Below are 27,509 nucleotides of genomic sequence, written 5' to 3'. Positions count from 1 at the left end.
GCTTGGAGTTTGTCAGAATTTGTGGGTTTTCGTTTGTCCACCCGCCTCATGAGGATTGACCACAAGTTGTCAATGGGATTAAGGTCTGGGGAGTTTCCTGTCCATGGACCCAAAATATCGATGTTTTGTTCCCCGAGCCACTTAGTTATCACTTTTGCCTTATGGAAAGGTGCTCTATCATGCTGGAAAAGGCATTGTTCGTCACCAAACTGTTCCTGGATGGTTGGGAGAAGTTACTCTCGGAGGATGTGTTGGTACCATTCTTTATTCATGGCTGTGTTCTTAGGCAAAATTGTGAGTGAGCCCACTCCCTTGGCTGAGAAGCAACCCCACACATGAATGGTCTCAGGATGCTTTACTGTTGGCATGACACAGGACTGATGGTAGCGCTCACCTTGTCTTCTCTGGACAAGCTTTTTTCCAGGTGCCCCAAACAATCGGAAAGGGGATTCATCAGAGGAAATTACTTTACCCCAGTCCTCAGCAGTCCAATCCCTGTACCTTTTGCAGAATATCAGTCTGTCCCTGATGTTTTTCCGTGAGAGAAGTGGCTTCTTTGCTGCCCTTCTTGACACCAGGCCATCCTCCAAAAGGCTTCGCCTCACTGTGCGTGCAGATGCACTCACACCTGCCTGCTGCCATTCCTGGGAAAGCTCTGTACTGGTGGTACCCCGATCCCGCAGCTGAATCAACTTTAGGAGACGGTCCTGGCGCATGCTGGACTTTCTTGGGCGCCCTGAAGCCTTCTTCACAACAATTGAACCGCTCTCCTTGAAGTTCTTGATGATCCGATAAATGGTTGCTTTAGGTGCAATCTTACTGGCAGCAATTTCTTTGCCTGTGAAGCCCTTTTTGTGCAAAGCAATGATGACGGCACGTGTTTCCTTGTAGGTAACCATGGCTGACAGAGGAAGAACAATGATTCCAAGCACCACCCTCCTTTTGAAGCTTCCAGTCTGTTATTCGAACTCAATCAGCATGACAGTGATCTTCAGCCTTGTCCTCGTCAACACTCACACCTGTGTTAACGAGAGAATCACTGACATGATGTCAGCTGGCCCTTTTGTGGCAGGGCTGAAATGCAGTGGAAATGCTTTTTTGGGATTCAGTTCATTTTTATGGCAAAGAGGGACTTTGCAATTAATTGCAATTCATCTAATCACTCTTCATAACATTTTGGAGTATATACAAATTACCATCATACAAACTGAGGCAGCAGACTTTGTAAAAATGTATATTTGTGTCATTCTCAAAACCTTTGGCCACGACTGTAGACAGATAAACAATGACAGAGGGTATGTTAGTATGGGGTTAAGGGGTAAAGGTGAAAGGATACTGAAGCTCTGGTCAGTGATCTCCAGGTTCCACAGGTTGACCCTGAGGTCATCTGTGGAGATGTAGGTCTGGAGGTCAGAGTTCACGGAGATGGAGTTGATGTGGTAGGTGTGGGCGTTACTGAACACACGCCGCGCTGTCGCCTCCACCATCAGATCTGAGTTCTGGAGGACAGGCACCTGGCAGGGAGGGAGCACATATTTTCACATCACATGACTGACTCTGTGACCTCAGGAATATATCACTTAAATATCATAAAACTTCATTGTATCACAGATCATAGAATCTAAGACTGCGAGAGCATTCACAGATTGACTATGAATACCTTGAGGGCTCTTTCTATTTCAATACACCGTGAACGCCTGGTTCTATACAGCCATTCAGTCTCTGCTACACACGTACACATCTTTTCATATGACTTCATGTACTGTATGTCTCCACTTTAATGTAGTGGTAGACAGCACAGCAGCAGGCCTAGTGAGCTGATGTTAGGACTGAGGAGCCAGGGAGGACCTAGTGAGCTGGTGTTAGGACTGAGGAGCCAGGGAGGACCTAGTGAGCTGGTGTTAGGACTGAGGAGCCATAGCAGCAGGCCTAGTGAGCTGGTGTTAAGACTGAGGAGCCAGGGAGGACCTAGTGAGATGGTGTTAGGACTGAGGAGCCAGGGAGGACCTAGTGAGCTGGTGTTAGGACTGAGGAGCCATAGCAGCAGGCCTAGTGAGCTGGTGTTAAGACTGAGGAGCCAGGGAGGACCTAGTGAGCTGGTGTTAGGACTGAGGAGCCATAGCAGCAGGCCTAGTGAGCTGGTGTTAAGACTGAGGAGCCAGGGAGGACCTAGTGAGCTGGTGTTAAGCTTGAGGAGCCAGGGCGGACCTAGTGAGATGGTGTTAGGACTGAGGAGCCAGGGAGGACCTAGTGAGCTGGTGTTAGGACTGAGGAGCCAGGGAGGACCTAGTGAGCTGGTGTTAGGACTGAGGAGCCAGGGAGGACCTAGTGAGCTGGTGTTAGGACTGAGGAGCCAGGGAGAGCCTACAGAGGAACCACACTCACACTACACTGCATTCTCCCCCCATGCCTTTCAACCTCGGTAACAGCCACACTCTACTATTCCCAACTCTGCGATGTCAAACAGACTGTAGAGACACACAGCTGTCATCCATTATGGTATATGACATACAGTACAGTAGAAGATAGGAGAGAAGAGAGAGAGACAGAGAGAGCGTGAGAGAAAGAGAGAGCGAGCGAGAGAGACGAGCAAGAGAGTGAGCGAGAGAGCGAAAGAGAAAAGGCCAACCAGTGAAGAACAAACACTATTGTAAATACAATCCATATTTATGTTTATTTATTTTCCCTTTTGTACTTTAATAATTTGCACATCATTATAACACTGTATATAGACATAATATGACATTTGAAATGTCTCTATAATGTTTACTGTTAATTTTTTATTATTTATTTCAGGTTTATTTATTGTCTATTTAACTTGCTTTGGCAATGTTAAAATATGTTTCCCATGCCAATAAAGCCCTTTAAATTGAATTGAATTGAGAGACAGAGACAGAGAGAGAGAGAGAGAGAGAGAGAGAGAGAGAGAGAGAGAGAGAGAGAGAGGCCATTAATAGATGCATGCCAACACGTCTGCCACGCTGATCCTTAACACTGGGGCACCTCAGGGGTGTGTACTTAGTCCCCTCCTGTACTCCCTGTTCACCCACGACTGCGTGGCCAAACATGACTCCAACACCATCATTAAGTTTGCTGACGCACAACAGTGGTAGGCCTGATCACCAACAATGATGTGACAGCCTATAGGGAGGAGGTCGGAGACCTGGCAGTGTGGTGCCAGGATAACAACCTCTCCCTCAATGTGAGCAAGACAAAGGAGCTGATCGTGGACTACAGGAAAAGGTGGGCTGAACAGGCCCCCATTAACATCGACGGGACTGAAGTGGAGCGGGTCGAGAGTTTCAAGTTCCATGGTGTCCACATCACCAACGAACTATCATGGTCCAAACATACCAAGACAATCATGAAGAGGGCACGACAAAACCTTTTCCCCCTCAGGAGACTGAAAAGATTTGGCATGGGTCCCCAGATCCTCAAAATGTTCAACAGCTGCACCATGGAGTGCATCCTGACTGGTTGCATCACCACCTGGTATGGCAACTGCTCGGCATCTGACCGTAAGGCGCTACAGAGGGTAGTGCGAACGGCCCAGTACATCGCTGGGGCCAAGCTTCATGCCATCCAGGATCTATATAATAGATGGTGTCAGAGGAAAGCCCAAAAAATTGTCAGAGACTCCAGTCACCCAAGTTATAGACTGTTTTCTCTGCTACCGCCAAGTCTAGGACCAATAGGCTCCTCAACGGCATCTGTCCCCAAGCCATAAGACTGCTGAACAATTAATCAAATCACCACCGGACAATTTACATTGACCCCCACCTCCCCTTTGTACACTGCTGCTACTTGCTGTTTATTATCTATGCATAGTCACTTCACCCTCACCTACATGTACAAATTACCTCCACTAACCTGTACTCCCGCACACTGACTCGGTACCGGTACCCCCTGTATGTAGCATCGTTATTGTTATTCTTATTGTGTTACTTTTTCTTATTTTCTTTTACTTTAGTGTACTTGGTAAATATTTTCCTAACTCTTCTTGAACTGCACTGTTGGTTAAGGGCTTGTAAGTAAGCATTTCACGGTAAGGTCTACACGTTGTATTCGGAGCAGGTGACAAATAAAGTTTGATTTGATTGAACCGGGATTCTCTGTGTGAGAATTAAAGAATATGGTTGGCTGGGTGATGGGATTGCAAAGAAGGGAGAGTGAAAGAGAGATATAGAGAGGTGATCCTCTTCATCGCATTCATCTCAGTGCACATATCGATCAGTCTCTCCCTCCGTCCCTCCTCCGAGCCGTCTGTCAGTGCTGACGGAGCACATGAGATCTGTCATCTAAATGATTCTCCAGAGTGTTGAAAAACGGATTCTTCTCTTAGTGATAAGGAGCCATGAGAAATACACCTGTCCTGAGAGAAATGAGCTGCATATTCAATGTGCAAAGTCATTTGGAATAGCCAGAATTCTAGGAGTTTATTTGGGAGAGGAATATTGTATATTGCCAGAAGACTGAAACATAACCATTTGCTTTATATATCCCTCGTTCATAAAGTATTCATGTCAGTGGTATCAAACAACATCATTCTCATCTTGGGATCCCTCGGGACAATGATATATTAACTCGTATTACCTAGTATTATCCTGTCCAGATACTCTGTGTGTGAGTCTGTGTGCATGCGCGTGTGTGTGCGTCTGTTCGTGTGTTTGCGCGCGTGCGTGTGTGTGTGTGTTTTCACCCGTAGTGAGGTGATTGTGGATGGGTGTCTGATTCGTCCGTCTTCATCCTTCAGGTTGTATCCCTCTGGTCGTCTGTCTCTCTCACGAATCTTCCAGAGCTTCACTGTCTTATCTATACACACACACACACACCACCCACACCGAACACAAAGGGAGAGACCGAAACAGAGAGAAAAAAAAGAGAGAGAACGAGAGAATGAAAGAGAGAGAGAGAGAAATGGAGAGGGAGAGATAAAAGAGAAAGAGAAAGAGAGAGAAAGGGAGAGAGAAAGGGAGAGGGAGAGAAAGGGAGAGGGAGAGATAAAAGAGAAATACAGAAAGAGAGAGAGAGAAAGGGAGAGGGAGAGAAAGGGAGAGATAAAAGAGAAAGAGAAAGAAAGAGAGAGAGAGAGTATTAAGCACCATGCTACGGTGAGTGTGGGAGGTGTGAGCTGCGTCTGGGGTTCAATCTGTCACAGTGATGGACTGATGCCAGCCTGGATGGTGTTGCCTATAACAGTGGTCATAGAGATGACATAGTGATGTTATAATTGCTGTGATAGGAGGATCAGATACTAATCAACAGGTGACTCAGTAAAACCAGGTGTACTGTAGGTAACCACTGGGATAGAAATAATGGTCCAGACAGATTCTGTACATACTGTATATTGTACACCTGCTCTGACCAGGTGAATCCAGGTGAAAGTTATTGATGTCACAATTAATGTAGATAAAGGGGAGGAGACACCTTAAAGAAGGATTTTTAAGCCTTAAGGCAATTGAGACATGGATTGTGTATGTGTGCCATTCAGAGGGTGAATGGGCAAGACAAAAGATTGAATGCCCTTGAAGGGGTATTGTAGTAGGTGCCAGGTGCACTGGTTTGAGTGTGTCAAGAACTGCAACGCTGCTGGGTTTTTCACACTCAACAGTTTCGTGTGTGTATCAAGAATGATCCACCACCCAAAGGACATCCAACCAACTTGACACAACTGTGGGAAGCATTGGAGTCAGCATGGGCCAGCATCCCTGTGGAACGCTTTCGACATCTTGTAGTCCATGCCCTGATGAATTGAGGCTGTTCTGAGGGCAAAGGTGTGTGTGGGGGAGGTGCAACTCAATATTAGGAAGGTGTTCTTAATGTTTTCTTCATTGCCTCTAGCATATTAGATATGTGTGTGTTCTGCTTGACTGAGCCAAAGCCACCAGCAGAATCCTTGCCGATTGAGAACTTCACGCATGGATGCAACAGCAGAACACACACTCATGCACGGACACCCATGTATGAAGACACACACACAACACACACACGTATGAATGGACACACACAGCAGGGCCACACGACCAGATGGAGCTCCTCTGGCTATGGTTCTACTGCTTCTAACCCCTACACACACACACACACACACACACACACACACACACACACACACACACACACACACACACACACACACACACACACACACACACACACACACACACACACACACACACCGTTGGTGGAGAGGAGGAAGTAGGCAGCGTTCTGCTGCGGCAGCCATCTGATCTTGTTGATCTTCTCCTCTACCTCCAGACTCTTCAGGTAGTCAAACTCTGGATCATGACTCTGGAACGTACTGTACACATTATACTCCCCTCGCCTCTGGGGCTCGCTTTTAGTCTGGGGTGGAGAGGGAGAGAGATAGGGAGGGAGAGAGAGAGGGAGAGAGGGAGAGCGATAGGGAGGGAGAGAGAGAGGGAGAGAGGAGAGGGAGAGGAACACACAGGTTGATATGAAGGTAGCGTAAATAAAATAATCCCCTCGCCGCTGGGGCTGACTCTTAGTTTGGAAGGAGAGAGGAGGAGGGCAGAAGAGACAGGGGGAGAGAAACACAGCTAAGACATGTTATACTTTCTGGGTAGAGGGAGAGGGGAGAGAGAGGTGGGAGACAGAGATGAGGGGAAGGAGGGAGAGAGATACAGAGGTAAAGAGAGAGAAAGAGAGAGAGTGTGTGTTTCTTACCCCCTGCTCTCTCTGGAAGACCACCACTCTTCCTCCTTTGTCCCCTGTGGCCAGCAGCTCCCCCGAAGGATTAAACTCCACCGTGGAGATGATGTCAGCTAAAACAAAACACATACACAGTTAATATTACCAGCTATATTGTTGATAATGTACCACAGGGATAATGTACCACAAGGATAATGCAACACAAGGGTAATGTATCACAGGGATAATGTACCACGTGGATAGTGCAACACATGGATAATGTATCACGTTGGTAATGTACCATGTGGATAATGCAACATATGGATAATGTATCACATGGATAATGTACTACGGGGATAATGTACCACAGGGATAATGTACCACAGGAATAAAGTAACACAGATATATTTTTACACAGAGATTAAAGTTAGCTGCACAGAGACACAAGCATTTGCTACATCTTAAAATAATATTTTTTCTGAAAACTCATTTTCACCCATTTTCCATTTACCAAAAATATAATGAAACCTGCTCAGCTTGCCTTAAAGATGATAGCATAACGTATTTTAAGAGCAGAATATCTCGGAAAACGGGTTGCTCTGGTAACCCAGATAAAAGGAGAAATATGGGTAAAAGATGTGGGTTAAACGACGGTCTGAAACCGACTGTGTTATTTCATCTAATTCACCCCAATCATCAGACTAAAATAGTCTGGCCATCAGCCTGTTAATTAACTTAACAATCCTCACACAATCACAATCTCATCAGTAACTCATCACAATCTCATCAGTAACTCATCACAATCTCATCAGTAACTCATCACAATCTCATCAGTTGTGTAGCAGATTTACAGCATTCTATCATCACACGATCAGTGCTATTGTTTTCCTCTCTACATGAATTAAGCAGCTCCTATCCCACAGGAGTCATAGTGGGGAAGTGATCCCTAAAGGACCTAGATGTTTTCCTCTCTACATGAATTAAGCAGCTCCTATCCCACAGGAGTCATAGTGGGGAAGTGGTCCCTAAAGGACCTAGATGTTTTCCTCTCTACATGAATTAAGCAGCTCCTATCCCACAGGAGTCATAGTGGGGAAGTGATCCCTAAAGGACCTAGATGTTTTCCTCTCTACATGAATTAAGCAGCTCCTATCCCACAGGAGTCATAGTGGGGAAGTGGTCCCTAAAGGACCTAGATGTTTTCCTCTCTACATGAATTAAGCAGCTCCTATCCCACAGGAGTCATAGTGGGGAAGTGGTCCCTAAAGGACCTAGATGTTTTCCTCTCTACATGAATTAAGCAGCTCCTATCCCACAGGAGTCATAGTGGGGAAGTGATCCCTAAAGGACCTAGATGTTTTCCTCTCAAGTCATTAGTACATGAAACCAGACATCTTCGATCCACAGACAGAGAGATTATAAAGACACTACTTTATGACAGAATTCAACTGATGCACACATTCAAGTCACATTGTTTCACAGCCAAGCTTATAGACATCAGTCCAGTGCATTTGGCTCCTCAGCCACTGAAATGAGCTAAAACCAATACATCTCTCACATCAAGCTTCTGGGTTTCTAGACTGTAACACCTTTGAGATTCCTCCTCCTGAAACACATGCATCTGATCTGCCTGGATTTAGGATAGACTACAGCTCTACATCTAAACAACCAAGAGATGGATACGTCTCTCAACATCCAACTGGTTTGTTCACGACAGCTCTAACGAAACTAATATGCAAGCCAAGACTGAGAGCAAAGGGAGAGCTGTAGTTAGTTTACATTTTAGTCATTTAGCAGACACTCTTATCCAGTAGTGAATGCATACATTTTTTTCTCCGTACCGGTCCCCTCGTGGGAATTGAACCCACAACCCTGATGTTGCAAACACCATGCTCTACCAACTGAGCCACACAGGACCATTAGCTGTACATGAACGCACACACACACACAAACAAGAGGAGGCTGGTAGAAGGAGCTATAGAAAGAAAGAAAGAAATGGACATTGGGGCTGGGGCTCAGTGAGAGTGAGAGATATTACATATAGATTACATGTCATCCCAGTTTAAATATTAAGGTCATTGTTCCGATGGGTAAATTTAAAGGGACAAAAATCTCTGTCAATCCAGTAGGATGAAAGCTCCCTGCCTCCATGTCACAGAGAAAAGGTCATGTTGCTATCCCAGCTCCCTGCCTCCATGTCACAGAGAAAAGGTCATGTTGCTACCCCAGCTCCCTGCCTCCATGTCACAGAGAAAAGGTCATGTTGCTATCCCAGCTCCCTGCCTCCATGTCACAGAGAAAAGGTCATGTTGCTATCCCAGCTCCCTGCCTCCACGTCACAGAGAAAAGGTCATGTTGCTACCCCAGCTCCCTGCCTCCATGTCACAGAGAAAAGGTCATGTTGCTATCCCAGCTCCCTGCCTCCATGTCACAGAGAAAAGGTAATGTTGCTACCCCAGCTCCCTGCCTCCATGTAACAGAGAAAAGGTCATGTTGCTATCCCAGCTCCCTGCCTCCATGTCACAGAGAAAAGGTCATGTTGCTACCCCAGCTCCCTGCCTCCACGTCACAGAGAAAAGGTAATGTTGCTACAGCCCCAATGGCACCCTATATCAAGGCTATTCAACTGGCGGCCCGCGGGACAGATTCGGCCCTGTTTATTAATTTAGACTGGCCCTTTGATCAATTCTAAACATTTCTATCACTATGGTGGTTGTCTATAGTGTGGTTTCTAGCACTATGGTGGTTGTATATAGTGTGGTTTCTATCACTATGGTGGTTGTATATAGTGTGGTTTCTATCACTATGGTGGTTGTCTATAGTGTGGTTTCTATCACTATGGTGGTTGTATATAGTGTGGTTTCTATCACTATGGTGGTTGTATAAAGTGTGGTTTCTATCACTATGGTGGTTGTATATAGTGTGGTTTCTATCACTATGGTGGTTGTATATAGTGTGGTTTCTATCACTATGGTGGTTGTATATAGTGTGGTTTCTATCACTATGGTGGTTGTATATAGTGTGGTTTCTATCACTATGGTGGTTGTCTATAGTGTGGTTTCTATCACTATGGTGGTTGTCTATAGTGTGGTTTCTATCACTATGGTGGTTGTCTATAGTGTGGTTTCTATCACTATGGTGGTTGTATATAGTGTGGTTTCTATCACTATGGTGGTTGTCTATAGTGTGGTTTCTATCACTATGGTGGTTGTCTATAGTGTGGTTTCTATCACTATGGTGGTTGTATATAGTGTGGTTTCTATCACTATGGTGGTTGTCTATAGTGTGGTTTCTATCACTATGGTGGTTGTATATAGTGTGGTTTCTATCACTATGGTGGTTGTATATAGTGTGGTTTCTATCACTATGGTGGTTGTCTATAGTGTGGTTTCTATCACTATGGTGGTTGTATATAGTGTGGTTTCTATCACTATGGTGGTTGTATATAGTGTGGTTTCTATCACTATGGTGGTTGTATATAGTGTGGTTTCTATCACTATGGTGGTTGTATAAAGTGTGGTTTCTATCACTATGGTGGTTGTATATAGTGTGGTTTCTATCACTATGGTGGTTGTCTATAGTGTGGTTTCTAGCACTATGGTGGTTGTCTATAGTGTGGTTTCTATCACTATGGTGGTTGTCTATAGTGTGGTTTCTATCACTATGGTGGTTGTCTATAGTGTGGTTTCTATCACTATGGTGGTTGTATATAGTGTGGTTTCTATCACTATGGTGGTTGTATATAGTGTGGTTTCTATCACTATGGTGGTTGTATATAGTGTGGTTTCTATCACTATGGTGGTTGTATATAGTGTGGTTTCTATCACTATGGTGGTTGTCTATAGTGTGGTTTCTATCACTATGGTGGTTGTCTATAGTGTGGTTTCTATCACTATGGTGGTTGTATATAGTGTGGTTTCTATCACTATGGTGGTTGTCTATAGTGTGGTTTCTATCACTATGGTGGTTGTATATAGTGTGGTTTCTATCACTATGGTGGTTGTATATAGTGTGGTTTCTATCACTATGGTGGTTGTACATAGTGTGGTTTCTATCACTATGGTGGTTGTCTATAGTGTGGTTTCTATCACTATGGTGGTTGTCTATAGTGTGGTTTCTATCACTATGGTGGTTGTATATAGTGTGGTTTCTATCACTATGGTGGTTGTATATAGTGTGGTTTCTATCACTATGGTGGTTGTATATAGTGTGGTTTCTATCACTATGGTGGTTGTATATAGTGTGGTTTCTATCACTATGGTGGTTGTCTATAGTGTGGTTTCTATCACTATGGTGGTTGTATATAGTGTGGTTTCTATCACTATGGTGGTTGTCTATAGTGTTGATTTTTGTTGATAATTTTCTCTTCATATGTATTTGGCGTTTGAATGATTTAATTAAGCTACAAAATATTCTGACCCCATTTCTGAAAGCTACGATTCTCCTTCAGACTGGAATTTGGAAAATAATTACAATAATCTCCTTCAAAATATGTTCTTCCATTCCTCGAATTTTAATTCTTTCAAGTTTTGTGTGTGTCTGAGTGTGTATGTGTGTGTATGTGTGTGTCTGTCTGAGTATGTCTGTCAGTGTGTATGTGTGTGTCTGAGTGTGTATGAGTATGTATGAGTGTGTATATGTGTGTCTGAGTGTGTTTGTGTGTGTCTGTGTGTTTGAGTGTGTCTGAGTGTGTTTGTGTGTGTCTGAGTGTGTGTGGGGGGTGGATGGATGTGTGTGTGTGAGAGGTGATATGAAGACATGTAGCAGAAGTGTCACAGTCCATTAACCCCACACTGCACACACACACACACACACACACACACACACAGCGAGGCGCCATCCATCCTATCACTATTAGCAACATGTCATCTGTATGCTTCTGAATGCAAATCAGCTGGAATGTTAATTTTCTATTTTTCCCAGGATCCTTTGCTCAGTCTTCACAGCCCCTGGAGGCCTTTCTTTCCAACCCAGAGTGATGAAATGAACACATAGGCTTTCTATCTGTCTCCACTTTGCAGGGAAAAGTATAAATTCCATCTCGCAGTCCACCCCATGTTGACGAACTGAAAAGCAGTAGAACAGTATTAGTAGAATGTACCAGAGACATTTCAAGAACACGGTGACAACGAGTTATTGATGATAGGATGTTTCTTCTTCTCTCAACCTGCAAAATCACATTTACAGTTTGACCTCCTGCAAGTCATTATGGTATTATGATCACATGGGTCCCTATGGGAACACCTCTTGGACAGCACCCCCACAACCCACTGAGGCATGGGATTGGTGCAAATGAAAGGTCATACATATAACCAACACCTGATCTGACCTTAGCTTGGACTTCATTTCTAGTGTTATTAGTGGTATGTACGGGATGCACATGGTATACATGTCCAATGAAAGAACTTCTGGACAATGAAACAACAATAAATGTGGGTGTCTAGTATAGTGGATTTATGATGTGAGAGGCCAGAGAGGAGACTGAACACAGACACTTACCGGCTGATCCCTGATGCAGACTGAACTATAGTGCGGTAAAACCCTTAGACCACACGTACACACACATATACACACACGCATATATATATATATATATACACACACACACACACACACACACACACACACACACACACACACACACACACACACACACACACACACACACACACACACACACAGTCTCTATAGTGAGTTATTAGGCTTGATGTTCAACTGTAAATTGAAGCTATAAAAACACAAAGACAGGGCTCTTCCATGTGAGCTCCCCACAGGGACGAAACAGACAGGCCTCTAAAGCTGAGGAGATACAGCCTTCATTTATCACCTGGATTAACCCCCACCTACCCACCCCCTCTCTGTCTGTCGGTCTATAGAGGTCTCATGTTTGTCCAGAGAGAGAAAGAGAAACATACTGTATATTTTCAGTTAGTCCTGGTTAATCAATAGACGTGATCAGTGACTGGGCTATCGTTAATTAGATCAGGCTAACGATGGGACTTAATGATATCAGTAAATCACTGGACTAATCAATTAGCCAGACAGAGACAGACAGCCAGGAACTGGGCTAAAATACAGCACTGTAGGAGGCTGTACTCTGTCCATGGTGCTGAATCCAGTCAGACTTTCTAGAATGATCCAACCTCACAGATACCCCCCCCCTCTTTCTCTCTCTCACACACACACACACACACACACACACACACACACAGTATATTTACTGACTCATTCAGGGCCGCTTCACGTACCATTCATTCAGTCTGGCCAGCCAGTGAAACAGATATCTAGATCTGTTCTATCAGTTTCTAAATATGGAGCAGGAGAGACTCCCCTCTGGGCACAGAGGTAAATGTTACGTCTATTCCACGTTGGCTCAAAGTAATTCCATTGAAATTATGTGGAAACAACGTTGATTCAACCAGTTTGTGCCCAGTGGGTAGGGAGTAGGCCAGACCAGTAGACCGCCACTCTCCATAAATGCGCATCCGAAACAATCGGTAGTCTACATGACACCACGCAAGATCGATGAGTGTCCGGGTCGGGACACTATAATGTCACAAAGTATTCTTCTGATGGGGATAAGTCAATCAATCCCTCATCATGACCGATATGCGGAATACTCGGTCTTCTTTAAAGTACAAGCGGTGTAGGCTACCCTACATACTGTATGAAATAAACCGAGCATTGTACATATGTGGTGAAGAATAGTCTAGCTTGCTTTTCGCTGCATACCTTCAGTGGCATAGTTGTGGTCGCGTAGGAAGCTGTTGTTGATCTTGCGGGTGTCACTCTCCTCCTCCATTGATAAATCGGTTGGTTCTGGATCCTGAGACCGTTAAAAGACATCCTAGACGTTACCATCAGCAGCAGGCGGGCCGCGAGACCAGCGGGAGCGCTGTCATCATCACTCCAACTCTCCGGTAGCTATAACGGAACGATCAAATAGCCATATTGGCAACTTCCGTCCACGTCTCGGTGCGCATTAAGTAGTGGAACGACAGAGCTTTCCAATTGTGTCTTTAAAATAAAAAAGACGAAAATAGCCTATGTAATTTCAAACGGACAAAATGTCTTCATATAGTGTCACCTCCTCTGCTATGCAGTGGAATGGGTCAAAGGCACTGCCTTTCCCAGGTAGGTATGCGGGCGTGTGAATCAGACAGCAGTCCTCCGTAAATCTACTCTGGTGAGGATTTGAGTTGAAGCAGGCAAGACTCTCTCTAACGAACAGTGTGGCTGGGGCGGGGGTAGGATTATGCGTCAAGCCTGACTGGCTAAAATCATTCCACCGTTTCCCTGCCAGCCTCCTCGGTTGAGTACCACTTCGCGTTCTTCCTTCCTTTCGTTAACCAAGCAAAGTCCTCTTCGTCTTCTCTCCTCGAACAGAAGGAACTCTAATGCGCATATGGACTCGGCTGTATTCCTGCCGCTGGTACTGACGCGCCGCTTTAGCACCAGCTCCTCCCAATACAGATTGCCGCAGCCTGGATCTTCAAAACTACACGCGGCAAACGCGTTTTGAACGCTCGCTGTGACGTTTACTCCAACCGCCACAGTGCAGCCTACTGCCAATGGCCAGTTAGGAAATCATGAATTATGAATGAATGACATTGTACAGTTCCAGTATATATGTTTTCCCCGGGTGACAGTAAGGAACGGGCTCACTGATTTAGGTAATACATGTTAAAGTTGTAGGCCTATAGACAGCAGGAGAGAGAGGAATACATTGAGGGGAGAGAGTGATGAAGGTGAGAGGGGAGGCTAAAGATACAGAGGAAGACAGATCAGGAGAGTTGGGAAGTGGGGCAGAGGGAGAGACTGAGAATGGCAGATATGGATCAGGAGAGTTGGGAAGTGGGGCAGAGGGAGAGACTGAGAATGGCAGATATGGATCAGGAGAGTTGGGAAGTGGGGAAGAGGGAGAGACTGAGAATGGCAGATATGGATCAGGAGAGTTGGGAAGTGGGGAAGAGGGAGAGACTGAGAATGACAGATATGGATCAGGATAGTTGGGAAGTGGGGAAGAGGGACAAAGACAGAGAGAGGGGAAAAAGAGAGAGAGACAGAGAGAGAGAGAGAGGGAATAAAAAGAAAAAGACAGAGAGAAAGAGAGAGGGGGAAGATAAAGAGAGAGAGAGACAGAAAGAGAGGAGACAGAGAGAGAGGGGAAGAGAGAGAGAGAGAGAGAGAGAGAGAGAGAGAGAGAGAGAGAGAGAGAGAGAGAGAGAGAGAGAGGGGAAGAGAGAGAGAGATGGGAAGAGAGGGAGAGAGAGAGGGGAGGGAAGAGAGAGAGAGAGAGAGGGGAAGAGAGAGAGAGAGAGAGAGAGAGAGAGAGAGATGAGAGAGAGAGAGATGGGAAGAGAGGGAGAGAGAGAGAGAGAGAGAGAGAGAGAGAGAGAGAGAGAGAGAGAGATGGGAAGAGAGGGAGAGAGAGAGGGGAAGAGAGAGAGAGAGGGGAAGAGAGAGAGAGATGGGAAGAGAGGGAGAGAGAGAGGGGAAGAGAGAGAGAGAGGGGAAGAGAGAGAGAGAGAGAGGGGAAGAGAGAGAGAGAGGGGAAGAGAGAGAGAGAGAGGGGAAGAGAGGGAGAGAGAGAGGGGAAGAGAGAGAGAGATGGGAAGAGAGGGAGAGAGAGAGAGAGGGGAAGAGAGAGAGAGAGAGAGAGGGAGAGAGAGAGAGAGAGAGAGAGAGAGAGGGGAAGAGAGAGAGAGAGATGGGAAGAGAGGGAGAGAGAGAGGGGAAGAGAGAGAGAGAGAGAGAGAGAGAGATGATGAAGGATGAGTGCAGCAACCAGTCTGATTATTTAGATGAAGTTGAGATGCCATTGGTGCCGGGTCTTTCTGGATCTAATATCAATCACCACTGGGACTTTCCCTCACACACACACACACACACACACACACACACACACACTACCCTTTATAATCCCCCAATGTGTGTGTGTGTGTGTGTGTGTGTGTGTGTGTGTGGTGTGTGTGTGTGTGTGTGTGTGTGTGTGTGTATGTGTGTGTATGTATGCGTATACGTGCATGTTTGTGTGTGTGCGCATGTGTTTGGGCATTTGTGTGTGTGTCTGCATTTTGTCAATGTAATCCATGGCCCCATTTGCAGCCAGGTCGCTCAAGATTTACTTCAAAATTGTCCCAAGGACGTCGGGAGATGCCTTTGAAACCCGCCCATTGGGGCAACGGTGAGCACTATTACCATCAAGTAGGCTTGTGTTTTGCTAGGGCGTTGTTGTTGTTGTTGTTGTTGTTGTTGTTGTGGTTGTTGTTTTAACCCTATCCCAAACATTAACTTAAAGATGCACTGTGCAGAAATCGCTCAGCCATTTCCTGGTTGCTAAAATTCTAATAGTTTGCTTAATTTCAGTTAATGTGATAAAACAAGCAAGTATAGTGTAGAAAATCATTGTACCATCTAAACCGTTGTGAAATATATTTTCCATAACCATAAATATTTGGATTTTCAGCTGTTTGAAGCTGGTGTACAAAACCGAAAGTGAAAGACGCAAAAATGAAACTTAAGAACGGGAGGCATAGAAATAGTACACTTTTTAAATTTTAGCAGACGCTCTTATCCAGAGCAACTTACAGTAGTGAATGCATACATCTCATATTTATTTTTGTTGTACTGGCCCCCCATGGGAATCAAACCCACAACCCTGGCATTGCACACACCATGATGGCGTTGCAAACACCATGCACTACCAACTGAGCCATAGGGAAGCCAACAGATCTACTGCTTCTTAGACTTGCTTTCAATGAGAATGGCAGATCTATAACTCACATTTATATGTGAATTTGGTCAGGTCGCCCCCCAAAAAGTACATATTTTGCAGCTTTAACCATTCAGAATGAATGCAGGAGGAGCAGCAGCAGGAGGAGCAACCCAGGGTGTCCAAAACACCACGGATGTTGACGTCTGCAGCAGCGCTTCGAAATTTGACATTGGAGAAATGTGTAGACACTTCAGAATCAGAAGGGAAATTGGTCAAACCGTGAGATCTTGTTGACATTTGCACATACAATTCCCTGCTTTAGTGCTAATGGACATGTGGCTGTGGGAGAGATACTTTTCATACCTGAAACATCTCCTCTGCCTCCTACACATACTATCTTACACCCCACTAGCCCCCCAGCCTCCACCTGAATAATTACAGTGCATTATCCATGCCACACACACACGCACACCACACACAAACACACCACTCTACTGAATAGATTACAGTGCATTACCCATGCAGAGCTATAATGAAGCCAACTGGAGCATTGGGATCCTCTGTGTTCTGATGTGAAGAAGAATGGTTACATATTTACACTCTCCTGCTCTTCTAAAGAAAATCTCTGTTCAAAGCCACCTATCTTCAGATTACGATCTATCTGAGTGGTCAGTGGAGCATCTCCACTGAAATAGGACATCTTTATCATTATTTAAACAGGAGGACTGACAATTGTGTTAAGTAATGGATTGTTACTAACAAAGACTCAAGTCTTCTGTGTGTCAGTTGAATAACAACAGGATTAGATTGAAATGAATTAGAAGCTCTGGGAGACAGTGGAAGTAGCAGGGTTAGTGGAGTGAAGGCTGGTCGGTTGGACGATTATGGGTCCACTTGGGAAGTGGCAAGTGGGTAGAACGCAGGTGGCTTTGGTAAAGAGAGAGGGAATACATTAAAAGAGAGAGTGAGAGAGAGAATACATTAAAAGAGAGAGTGAGACAGAGAGAAAGAGAGAGAGAGAGAGAGAATACATTAAAAGAGAGAATAGCAAAAGCCAGATATAGAGTGAGACAGAGAGAGAGCAAGAGATAGAGACAGAGAGAGAGAGCGAAAGATAAAGAGAGAGACAGAGAGAGAGAGAGAGAGAGAAGAGAGATTAAGGAAAGGCAGTGAAAAGCAGAAGCAGAAAATGTGACTGTTTAATGAAAGTGTGTAAGCCAAAACCTCAGATCAACGCAACTGCTTAAATGACACAGGTCCTGCCTCTCTTTTATCTCTACACTCCCCTTTTCCACTGCTTTCCTCACCCTGTTTTGCCCAGCCTCTTTCCCTTGTCGCTTCGACAGGTCTCTCTGTTTCCCGCTCCCTAGCCCTGTCTCTAAGTCTTTCTCCCCTCCACCTAGCCCTGTCTCTAAGTCTTTCTCCCCTCCACCTAGTCCTGTCTCTAAGCTTTTCTCCCCTCCACCTAGCCCTGTCTCTAAGTCTTTCTCCCCTCCACCTAGTCCTGTCTCTAAGCTTTTCTCCCCTCCACCTAGCCCTGTCTCTAAGCTTTTCTCCCCTCCACCTAGCCCTGTCTCTAAGCTTTTCTCCCCTCCACCTAGCCCTGTCTCTAAGCTTTTCTCCCCTCCACCTAGCCCTGTCTCTAAGCTTTTCTCCCCTCCACCTAGTCCTGTCTCTAAGTCTTTCTCCCCTCCACCTAGCCCTGTCTCTAAGTCTTTCTCCCCTCCACCTAGCCCTGTCTCTAAGCTTTTCTCCCCTCCACCTAGCCCTGTCTCTAAGCTTTTCTCCCCTCCACCTAGCCCTGTCTCTAAGCTTTTCTCCCCTCCACCTAGCCCTGTCTCTAAGCTTTTCTCCCCTCCACCTAGTCCTGTCTCTAAGTCTTTCTCCCCTCCACCTAGCCCTGTCTCTAAGCTTTTCTCCCCTCCACCTAGGCCTGTCTCTAAGTCTTTCTCCCCTCTACCTAGCCCTGTCTCTAAGCTTTTCTCCCCTCCACCTAGGCCTGTCTCTAAGTCTTTCTCCCCTCCACCTAGCCCTGTCTCTAAGCTTTTCTCCCCTCCACCTAGGCCTGTCTCTAAGTCTTTCTCCCCTCTACCTAGCCCTGTCTCTAAGCTTTTCTCCCCTCCACCTAGCCCTGTCTCTAAGTCTTTCTCCCCTCCACCTAGCCCTGTCTCTAAGCTTTTCTCCCCTCCACCTAGCCCTGTCTCTAAGTCTTTCTCCCCTCCACCTAGCCCTGTCTCTAAGTCTTTTCCCCTCCACCTAGCCCTGTCTCTAAGCTTTTCTCCCCTCCACCTAGCCCTGTCTCTAAGTCTTTCTCCCCTCCACCTAGCCCTGTCTCTAAGCTTTTCTCCCCTCCACCTAGCCCTGTCTCTAAGTCTTTCTCCCCTCCACCTAGCCCTGTCTCTAAGCTTTTCTCCCCTCCACCTAGCCCTGTCTCTAAGCTTTTCTCCCTTCCCCCTAGCCCTGTCTCTAAGCTTTTCTCCCCTCCACCTAGTCCTGTCTCTAAGTCTTTCTCCCCTCCACCTAACCCTGTCTCTAAGTCTTTCTCCCCTCCACCTAGTCCTGTCTCTAAGCTTTTCTCCCCTCCACCTAGCCCTGTCTCTAAGCTTTTCTCCCCTCTACCTAGCCCTGTCTCTAAGTCTTTCTCCCCTCCACCTAGCCCTGTCTCTAAGCTTTTCTCCCCTCCACCTAGCCCTGTCTCTAAGCTTTTCTCCCCTCCACCTAGCCCTGTCTCTAAGCTTTTCTCCCCTCCACCTAGCCCTGTCTCTAAGCTTTTCTCCCCTCCACCTAGCCCTGTCTCTAAGCTTTTCTCCCCTCCACCTAGCCCTGTCTCTAAGTCTTTCTCCCCTCCACCTAGCCCTGTCTCTAAGCTTTTCTCCCCTCCACCTAGCCCTGTCTCTAAGCTTTTCTCCCCTCCACCTAGCCCTGTCTCTAAGCTTTTCTCTCCTCCACCTAGCCCTGTCTCTAAGCTTTTCTCCCCTCCACCTAGCCCTGTCTCTAAGCTTTTCTCCCCTCCACCTAGCCCTGTCTCTAAGCTTTTCTCCCCTCCAACTAGGCCTGTCTCTAAGCTTTTCTCCCCTCCACCTAGCCCTGTCTCTAAGCTTTTCTCCCCTCCACCTAGGCCTATATCTAAGCTTTTACATTTACATTTACGTAATTTAGCAGAGCGACTTACAAATTGGTGCATTCACCTTATGATATCCAGTGGAACAACCACTTTACAATAGTTTTTTTTGGGGGGGGGGGGGGTGGGGGGGGGTAGAAGGATTACTTTATCCTATCCCAGGTATTCCTTAAAGAGGTGGGGTTTCAGGTGTCTCCGGAAGGTGGTGATTGACTCCGCTGTCCTGGCGTCGTGAGGAAGCTTGTTCCACCATTGGGGTGCCAGAGCAGCGAACAGTTTTGACTGGGCTGAGCGGGAACTGTGCTTCCACAGAGGTAGGGAGGCGAGCAGGCCAGAGGTGGATGAACGCAGTGCCCTTCTTTGGGTGTAGGGACTGATCAGAGCCTGAAGGTACGGAGGTGCCGTTCCCCTCACAGCTCCGTAGGCAAGCACCATGGTCTTGTAGCAGATGCGAGCTTCAACTGGAAGCCAGTGGAGTGTGCGGAGGAGCGGGGTGACGTGCGAGAACTTGGGAAGGCTGAACACCAGACGGGCTGCGGCGTTCTGGATGAGTTGTAAGGGTTTAATGGCACAGGCAGGGAGCCCCGCCAGCAGCGAGTTGCAGTAATCCAGACGGGAGATGACAAGTGCCTGGATTAGGACCTGCGCCGCTTCCTGTGTAAGGCGGGGTCGTACTCTGCGAATGTTGTAGAGCATGAACCTACAGGATCGGGTCATTGCCTTGATGTTAGCTGAGAACGACAGAGTGTTGTCCAGGGTCACGCCAAGGCTCTTAGCACTCTGGGAGGAGGACACAATGGAGGTGTCAACCGTGATGGCGAGATCATGGAAAGGGCAGTCCTTCCCCGGGAGGAAGAGCAGCTCCGTCTTGCCGAGGTTCAGCTTGAGGTGGTGATCCGTCATCCACACTGATATGTCTGCCAGACATGCAGAGATGCGATTCGCCACCTGGTTATCAGAAGGGGGAAAGGAGAAGATTAATTGTGTGTCGTCTGCGTAGCAATGATAGGAGAGACCATGTGAGGATATGACAGAGCCAAGTGACTTGGTGTATAGCGAGAATAGGAGAGGGCCTAGAACTGAGCCCTGGGGGACACCAGTGGTGAGAGCACGTGGTGCGGAGACGGATTCTCGCCACGCCACCTGGTAGGAGCGACCTGTCAGGTAGGACGCAATCCAAGAGTGAGCCGTGCCGGAGATGCCCAACTCGGAGAGGGTGGAGAGGAGGATCTGATGATTCACAGTATCAAAGGCAGCAGATAGGTCTAGAAGGATGAGAGCAGAGGAGAGAGAGTTAGCTTTAGCAGTGCGGAGAGCCTCCGTGACACAGAGAAGAGCAGTCTCAGTTGAATGACCAGTCTTGAAACCTGACTGATTAGGATCAAGAAGGTCATTCTGAGAGAGATAGCAGAATGGCCAAGGACGGCACGCTCAAGAGTTTTGGAGAGAAAAGAAAGAAGGGATACTGGTCTGTAGTTGTTGACATCGGAGGGATCGAGTGTAGGTTTTTTGAGAAGGGGTGCAACTCTCGCTCTCTTGAAGACGGAAGGGACGTAGCCAGCGGTCAAGGATGAGTTGATGAGTGAGGTGAGGTAGGGGAGAAGGTCTCCGGAAATGGTCTGGAGAAGAGAGGAGGGGATAGGGTCAAGCGGGCAGGTTGTTGGGCGGCCGGCCATCACAAGTTGCAAGATTTCATCTGGAGAGAGAGGGGAGAAAGAGGTCAAAGCATAGGGTAGGGCAACGTGAGCAGGACCAGCGGTGTCGTTTGACTTAACAAACGAGGATCGAATGTCGTCAACCTTCTTTTCAAAATGGTTGACGAAGTCATCCGCAGAGAGGGAGGAGGGGGGGGAGGGGGAGGAGGATTCAGGAGGGAGGAGAAGGTGGCAAAGAGCTTCCTAGGGTTAGAGGCAGATGCCACCTAGCCCTGTCTCTAAGCTTTTCTCCCCTCCACCTAGTCCTGTCTCTAAGCTTTTCTCCCCTCCACCTAGCCCTGTCTCTAAGCTTTTCTCCCCTCCACCTAGTCCTGTCTCTAAGCTTTTCTCCCCTCCACCTAGTCCTGTCTCTAAGCTTTTCTCCCCTCCACCTAGCCCTGTCTCTAAGCTTTTCTCCCCTCCACCTAGCCCTGTCTCTAAGCTTTTCTCCCCTCCACCTAGCCCTGTCTCTAAGCTTTTCTCCCCTCCACCTAGCCCTGTCTCTAAGCTTTTCTCCCCTCCACCTAGCCCTGTCTCTAAGCTTTTCTCCCCTCCACCTAGCCCTGTCTCTAAGCTTTTCTCCCCTCCACCTAGCCCTGTCTCTAAGCTTTTCTCCCCTCCACCTAGCCCTGTCTCTAAGATTTTCTCCCATCTATGCTCCCTCCGTCTCTCATTCTCTCTCTCTCTCTCTCTCTCTCTCTCTCTCTCTCTCTAATGAATCCCCTTCTCACTCCCCTAACACCCCCTCTCCCCCCCCCCCCCTCCCCTCTTCCCCTTACACCTTCTCCTCTCCTCTCCTCTCCTCTCCTTCCCTTTTCTCCCTCTTTAGGTCCGTTCAGCCAGGTAGTTGGTCTGGTCGGGGGGGACGGGACGGGGGGTAGATAAAAATATGGATGTGTAGTTGTGGTTGAGTGTATTAAATCACGCCTGAAGGGCGTAGGTCACTAACAGCAGGGTTTACTCTTCATGTCGTCTCTCTCTCTCTAATGTTCCCTCCTTCTCTCCCCCTTTCTCTTCCTCTCTCTCTAATGTTCCCTCCTTCTCTCTCCCCCTTTCTCTTCCTATCTCTCTAATGTTCCCTCCTTCTCTCCCCCTTTCTCTTCTTCTCTCTCTGTTCCCTCCTTCTCTCTCCCCCTTTCTCTTCTTCTCTCTCTGTTCCCTTCTTCTCTCTCTGTTCCCTCCTTCTCTCTCCCCCTTTCTCTTCCTCTCTCTCTAATGTTCCCTCCTTCTCTCTCCCCCTTTCTCTTCCTATCTCTCTAATGTTCCCTCCTTCTCTCTCCCCCTTTCTCTTCTTCTCTCTCTGTTCCCTCCATCTCTCTCTCTCTCTCTCCCTTTCTCTTCCTATCTCTCTAATGTTCCCTCCATCTCTCTCCCCCTTTCTCTTCTTCTCTCTCTGTTCCCTCCATCTCTCTCTCTCTCTCTCTCAAATTCAATTTAAGGGGCTTTATTGGCATGGGAAACATATGTTAACATTGCCAAAGCAAGTGAAGTAGATAATAAACAAAAGTGAAATGAACACAAAAAAATTAACAGTCAACATTACACTCACAAAAGTTCCAAAACAATAAAGACATTTCAAATGTCGTATTATGTATATATACCGTGTTGTAACGATGTGCAAATAGTTGAAGTACAAAAAGGAAAATAAATAAACATAAATATGGGTTGTATTTACAATGGTGTTTATTCTTCACTGGTTGCCCTTTTCTTGTGGCAACAGGTCACAAATCTTGCTCTATTCCTCTCTCGCTCTAATGCTCCCTCCATCTCTCTCTCTCTCCCCCTTTTTCTAATGCTCCCTCCCTCCATCTCTCCCTCTCCCCCTTTTTCTAATGCTCCTTTCCTTCCATCTTTCTCCCGCTTTTTCTAATGCTCTCTCCATCCATCTCTCTCTCCCCCCCTTTTTCAAATGCTCCATCCCTCCATCTCTCTCTCTCTGTCTCCCCCTTTTTCTAATGCTCCCTCCGTCCACCCTCCATTAATGAATTAATTTAAATTGATGGATGTTCTATGATTAGTGGAAACCTTTTCTAGAAAAACTGGTCGATTTAAATGATTCCCTATGGAAATACCAGTATGTTAGCCTATCTGACCTCGAGGGCACACTAACAGACACATGTTTAGGCTATGCACACACTTGCATGCATAAACACACCAGCACACCACACACACACACACACACACACACACACACACACACACACACACCTCTTTTACAGTCAGAATGTAGTTAACAGCAAAAAAAGTGACACATTTATTCAATTTTAATGTAGTCATTGCTGTATGAGTACAGCTATTCTGCAGCAGGCTCTGTATGTAACCTCTCTTGTTGCTAGGTAACTGACGATAAAGCGGCAACCATTGCTATGCAGCACAACGACAGCTGTCTGTGTAATTGGACCATTAAGATGATTAAACGTGGTCATCATTCCGCTCCTCTCTGTCTCAATACAGTTCAGGATCCACAACACGCTGTAACAGAAGGGTTAATGGACTGAACTGGAGAGGCTGATACTTCTTGTTTATTTCTCATTAGGAGAATGAAGATCATAAAGATTGTTTTCTAAGTCCCAAATGACACCCTTTTCCCTATAGAGTGCACAACTTTTGAACAGAGCCCTTCCAAAAAGTAGTGCACTAAGTAGGGAATAGGGTGCCATTTGGGACATGGCAAGCTGTCCACACACACACACACACACACACACACACACACACACACACACACACACACACACACACACACACACACACACACACACACACACACACACACACACACACGTGCACAGAATTATGAATTTGATGGATTGGAAATGATTTTTCCACCAGTAGCTACAGGCTTTCTGTGACTTTACACCACACAGTACTACTCAAATCCTCAGTTATGATTGGACCTCCCCCTACTGCAAATTATGCTTTTGGCTTGGCCCGGTCTTCAGAGGCTGTGGCTTGGCCTGGTCTTCGGAGGCTGTGGCTTGGCCCGGTCTTCAGAGGCTGTGGCTTGGCCTGATCTTTGGAGGCTGTGGCTTGGCCCGGTCTTGTAAAAACGGAGCTTAGCGCCTCTCTTTCTTTCTGTTCTTTAACAAACCCTTTATTTTGTGAGCTAACAAATAATGAAGTAAAGTCACACTTAACATGGTAAATTCATAAGCACAAATAAGAATGATACAGATAAAGATATTTTTAAAATGGAGAAAGTTTCTATTGCGAAGTGACTGTATGTGCATCTAGCATGTGAGCGGTATTTCTCAAAGCGAGTGATAATTAGCAACGGTTACATTGGGCTCAATGTTGTGAGTTCAAAGACAAAGACAACCTTGGTAGTATAATAAACATTGAAACAACTGGATTTTTTTACCATATTTTTGTAGGGAGTGTAGGGGGCATTTGGGGGGGGTACCTAGGATGTGACAAATCAATTGTATGTTTCGGTGTTCCTCAAGGTTCTGTTTTAGGACCACTATTGTTTTCACTATATAGTCTACCTCTTGGTGATGTCATTGGGAAACACAATGTCAACTTTCGCTGCTATGTGGATGACACACAGCTGTCCATTTTGATGAAACATGGCGAAGCCCCAAAATTGCCTACCCTGGAAGCCTGTGTTCCAGACATAAGCACATTTTTTACTTTTAAACTCTGAAACAACAGAGATGCTAGAGTGCTCATATTTACTTTAATGATAACACTATAACAAAAACGACAAAACGACAGCGTAACCCCCGTTCCGCCCGCAGATCCCTCCGCTTCTGTAACACTGGCCTGTGGATCATTATCGGAGGAATCGGACTGTAGATCATTACCGGAAGCTCTGTGCTGTAGACCACCGTTGGAGGTTCTGACCTACAGGCCGCCGCTGGAGGATCTGGGCTGCAGACCGCCGCTGAAGGTTCTGGGCTGCGGGCCGCCGCTGGAGGCTCCGGGCTGCGGACCGCCGCTGGAGGCTCCGGGCTGCGGACCGCCGCTGGAGGCTCCGGGCTGCGGACCGCCGCTGGAGGCACCAGCTGCTGACTGCCGCTGGAGGCTCCGGGCTGCGGAGCGTCGCTGGAGTCTCCGGACTGGGGAGCGTCGCTGGAGGCTCCGGACTTAAGAGCATCGCTGGAGGCTCCGGACTGAAGAACGTCGCTGGAGGCTCCAGACTGAAGAGCGTCGCTGGAGGCTCCGGACTGAAGAGCGTCGCTGGAGGCTCTGAACTGAGGAGTGTCGCCGGAGGCTCCGGACTGGGAGGCGTCATAATAGGTTCCGGACTAATGACCGTTGCTGCTGGCTCCATGCCATGGATCATCTCTACAGGTTCCACGCCAAGGATCATCACTGGAGGCTTCTTACCATGGATTATCTCTACAGGTGCCGGGCCATGGATTATTCCTACAGGCTTCGTGCCATGGTTTATCCCTACAGGCTCCAGACCATTTATAATCATTCCAGGCTTTTTGCCAAGGATTATTTCTTCAGGTTCCGGGCCATGGATTACCTCTTCAGGCTTCGTGCCATGGAACATCCCTACAGGCTCCGGGCCATGGATCATCACTAGAGGCTTAGTGTCATGGATCATCTCTACAGGCGTCGGACCATCGATTATCACTGGAGGCTTTGTACGTGGAGCAGGAACCGGTCTCACCGGACTGGGGAGACGCACTGAGGACCGAGTGCTCAAAGCAGGCACCGGCCGTACTGGGTTATGGATGCGCACTGGGGGAGAGTGCGAAGAACAGGCACAGGACGTACTGGATTCTGGAGGCGCGCTGGAGGGAGAGCGCGAGGAGCAGGCACAGGACGTATTGTGCTATGGAGGCGCACTGGAGAGAGTGCGAGAGGCAGGCACATGCTTACCACAAAAAGCACGGGTAGTTGACTCAGGCCTCACCCCTGGCCCAGCCAAACTACCCGTGTGCACCCCCAAAGAAAAATTTTGGGGCTGCCTCTCGTTTTTCCGACGTAGGCTCCAATATCGATCGATTACCTGGCCCCAAGTCCAGTTCCTCCTCCCCATCCACTCCGTATGTGACCAGGTGTCCATTTCTGCCCGGGCACACCGCTTGATCCAGTCATGGTGGGTAGTTCTGTAACACGGGTCATCTAAAGGGGACCAAGGCGCGGCGTGTAGAGTGCTCATATTTACTTTAATGATAACACTATAACAAAAACAACAAAACGACAGCCAACAGTTCCGTCAGGTGAACTCACAAAATGGAAAACAACTACCCACAACAACACATGAAAAACAGGCTGCCTAAGTATGGCTTCCAATCAGAGACAACGATAGACAGCTGCCTCTGATTGGAAACCATACCTGGCTTTGGCAAAGAGGCTGGGGTTATAACCTGCCTGTTTGCCCCTGTCCGGGGGTATCGTCAGACGGGGCCACAGTGTCCCCCGACCCCCCGTCTCAGCCTCCAGGATCTATGCTGCAATAATCTATGTGCCGGGGGGCTAGGGTCAGTCTGTTATATCTGGTGTAATTCTCCTGTCTTAACTGGTGTCCTGTGTGAATTTAACCATGCTCCCTCTAATTCTCTCTCTCTCCCTCTCTCCCTCCCCTCCCGGAGGACCTGTGCCCTAGGACCATGCCTCAGGACTACCTAGCCTAATGACTCCTTGCTGTCCCCAGTCCACCTGGTCGTGCTGCTGCTCCAGTTTCAACTGTTCTGCCTGCGGCTATGGAACACTGACCTGTTCACCGGATGTGCTACCTTGTCCCGGACCTGCTGTTTTCGACTCTCTCTCTCTCTCTCTACCGCACCTGCTGTCTCGACCTCTGAAATTTACTCCTGAGGTACTGACCTGTTGCACCCTCTACAACCACTGTGATTATTATTTGACCCTGCTGGTCATCTATGAACGTTTGAACATCTTGAAAAACAATCTGGCCTTAATGGCCATGTACTCTTACAATCTCCACCCGGCACAGCCAGAAGAGGACTGGCCACCCCTCAGAGCCTGGTTCCTCGCTAGGTTTCGTCCTAGGTTCCTGCCTTTCTAGGGAGTTTTTCCTAGCCACCGTGCTTCTACATCTGCATTGCTTGCTGTTTGGAGTTTTAGGCTGGGTTTCCGTATTCCACTTTGTGACATCTGCTGATGTAAAAAGGGCTTCATAAATAAATGTGATTAATGATTGATTGAAAGGGGGCCATGATGAAAGGCGGACATGACTAAAAAAGTTTGGGAAACACTGATCTAGCTAATGATTAGATACAGACGGGCAACCCCATGCTTCAGCTTACTTATTTATAGCCACTATGCTGCATCAGTTATTGTTATGCTAATTTTTGGAGGGGACAATTTAATTTTAGTTAATTTTGGAGTAGAAAAGTCACCAGAGACGCGT

The 27,509-nt window shown here is 47.0% G+C and overlaps 1 protein-coding gene across 1 annotated transcript in view; it reads right to left on the bottom strand.

Annotated features, from left to right (window-relative positions):
• The window catches only part of LOC106612152 (serine/threonine-protein phosphatase 2A 55 kDa regulatory subunit B beta isoform), a 19,614-nt gene extending 5,481 nt beyond the window's left edge, over window positions 1-14,133 (bottom strand). Inside the window, exons 1-5 of the mRNA XM_014213078.2 lie at window positions 13,381-14,133; window positions 6,685-6,782; window positions 6,177-6,342; window positions 4,700-4,812; window positions 1,337-1,514 (exon numbers count right to left, since the gene is read on the bottom strand). Of these exons, the coding sequence (XP_014068553.1) occupies window positions 1,337-1,514; window positions 4,700-4,812; window positions 6,177-6,342; window positions 6,685-6,782; window positions 13,381-13,450 (625 nt within the window). The 5' untranslated portion in view covers window positions 13,451-14,133. The remainder of the gene's footprint in view (window positions 1-1,336; window positions 1,515-4,699; window positions 4,813-6,176; window positions 6,343-6,684; window positions 6,783-13,380) is intronic.
• Window positions 14,134-27,509: the final 13,376 nt, after the last annotated feature.

Source organism: Salmo salar, chromosome ssa09 (assembly GCF_905237065.1).
Source record: "Salmo salar chromosome ssa09, Ssal_v3.1, whole genome shotgun sequence".
Classification (NCBI taxonomy): domain Eukaryota; kingdom Metazoa; phylum Chordata; class Actinopteri; order Salmoniformes; family Salmonidae; genus Salmo; species Salmo salar.
This window is presented reverse-complemented; position numbering and strand designations above follow the sequence as displayed.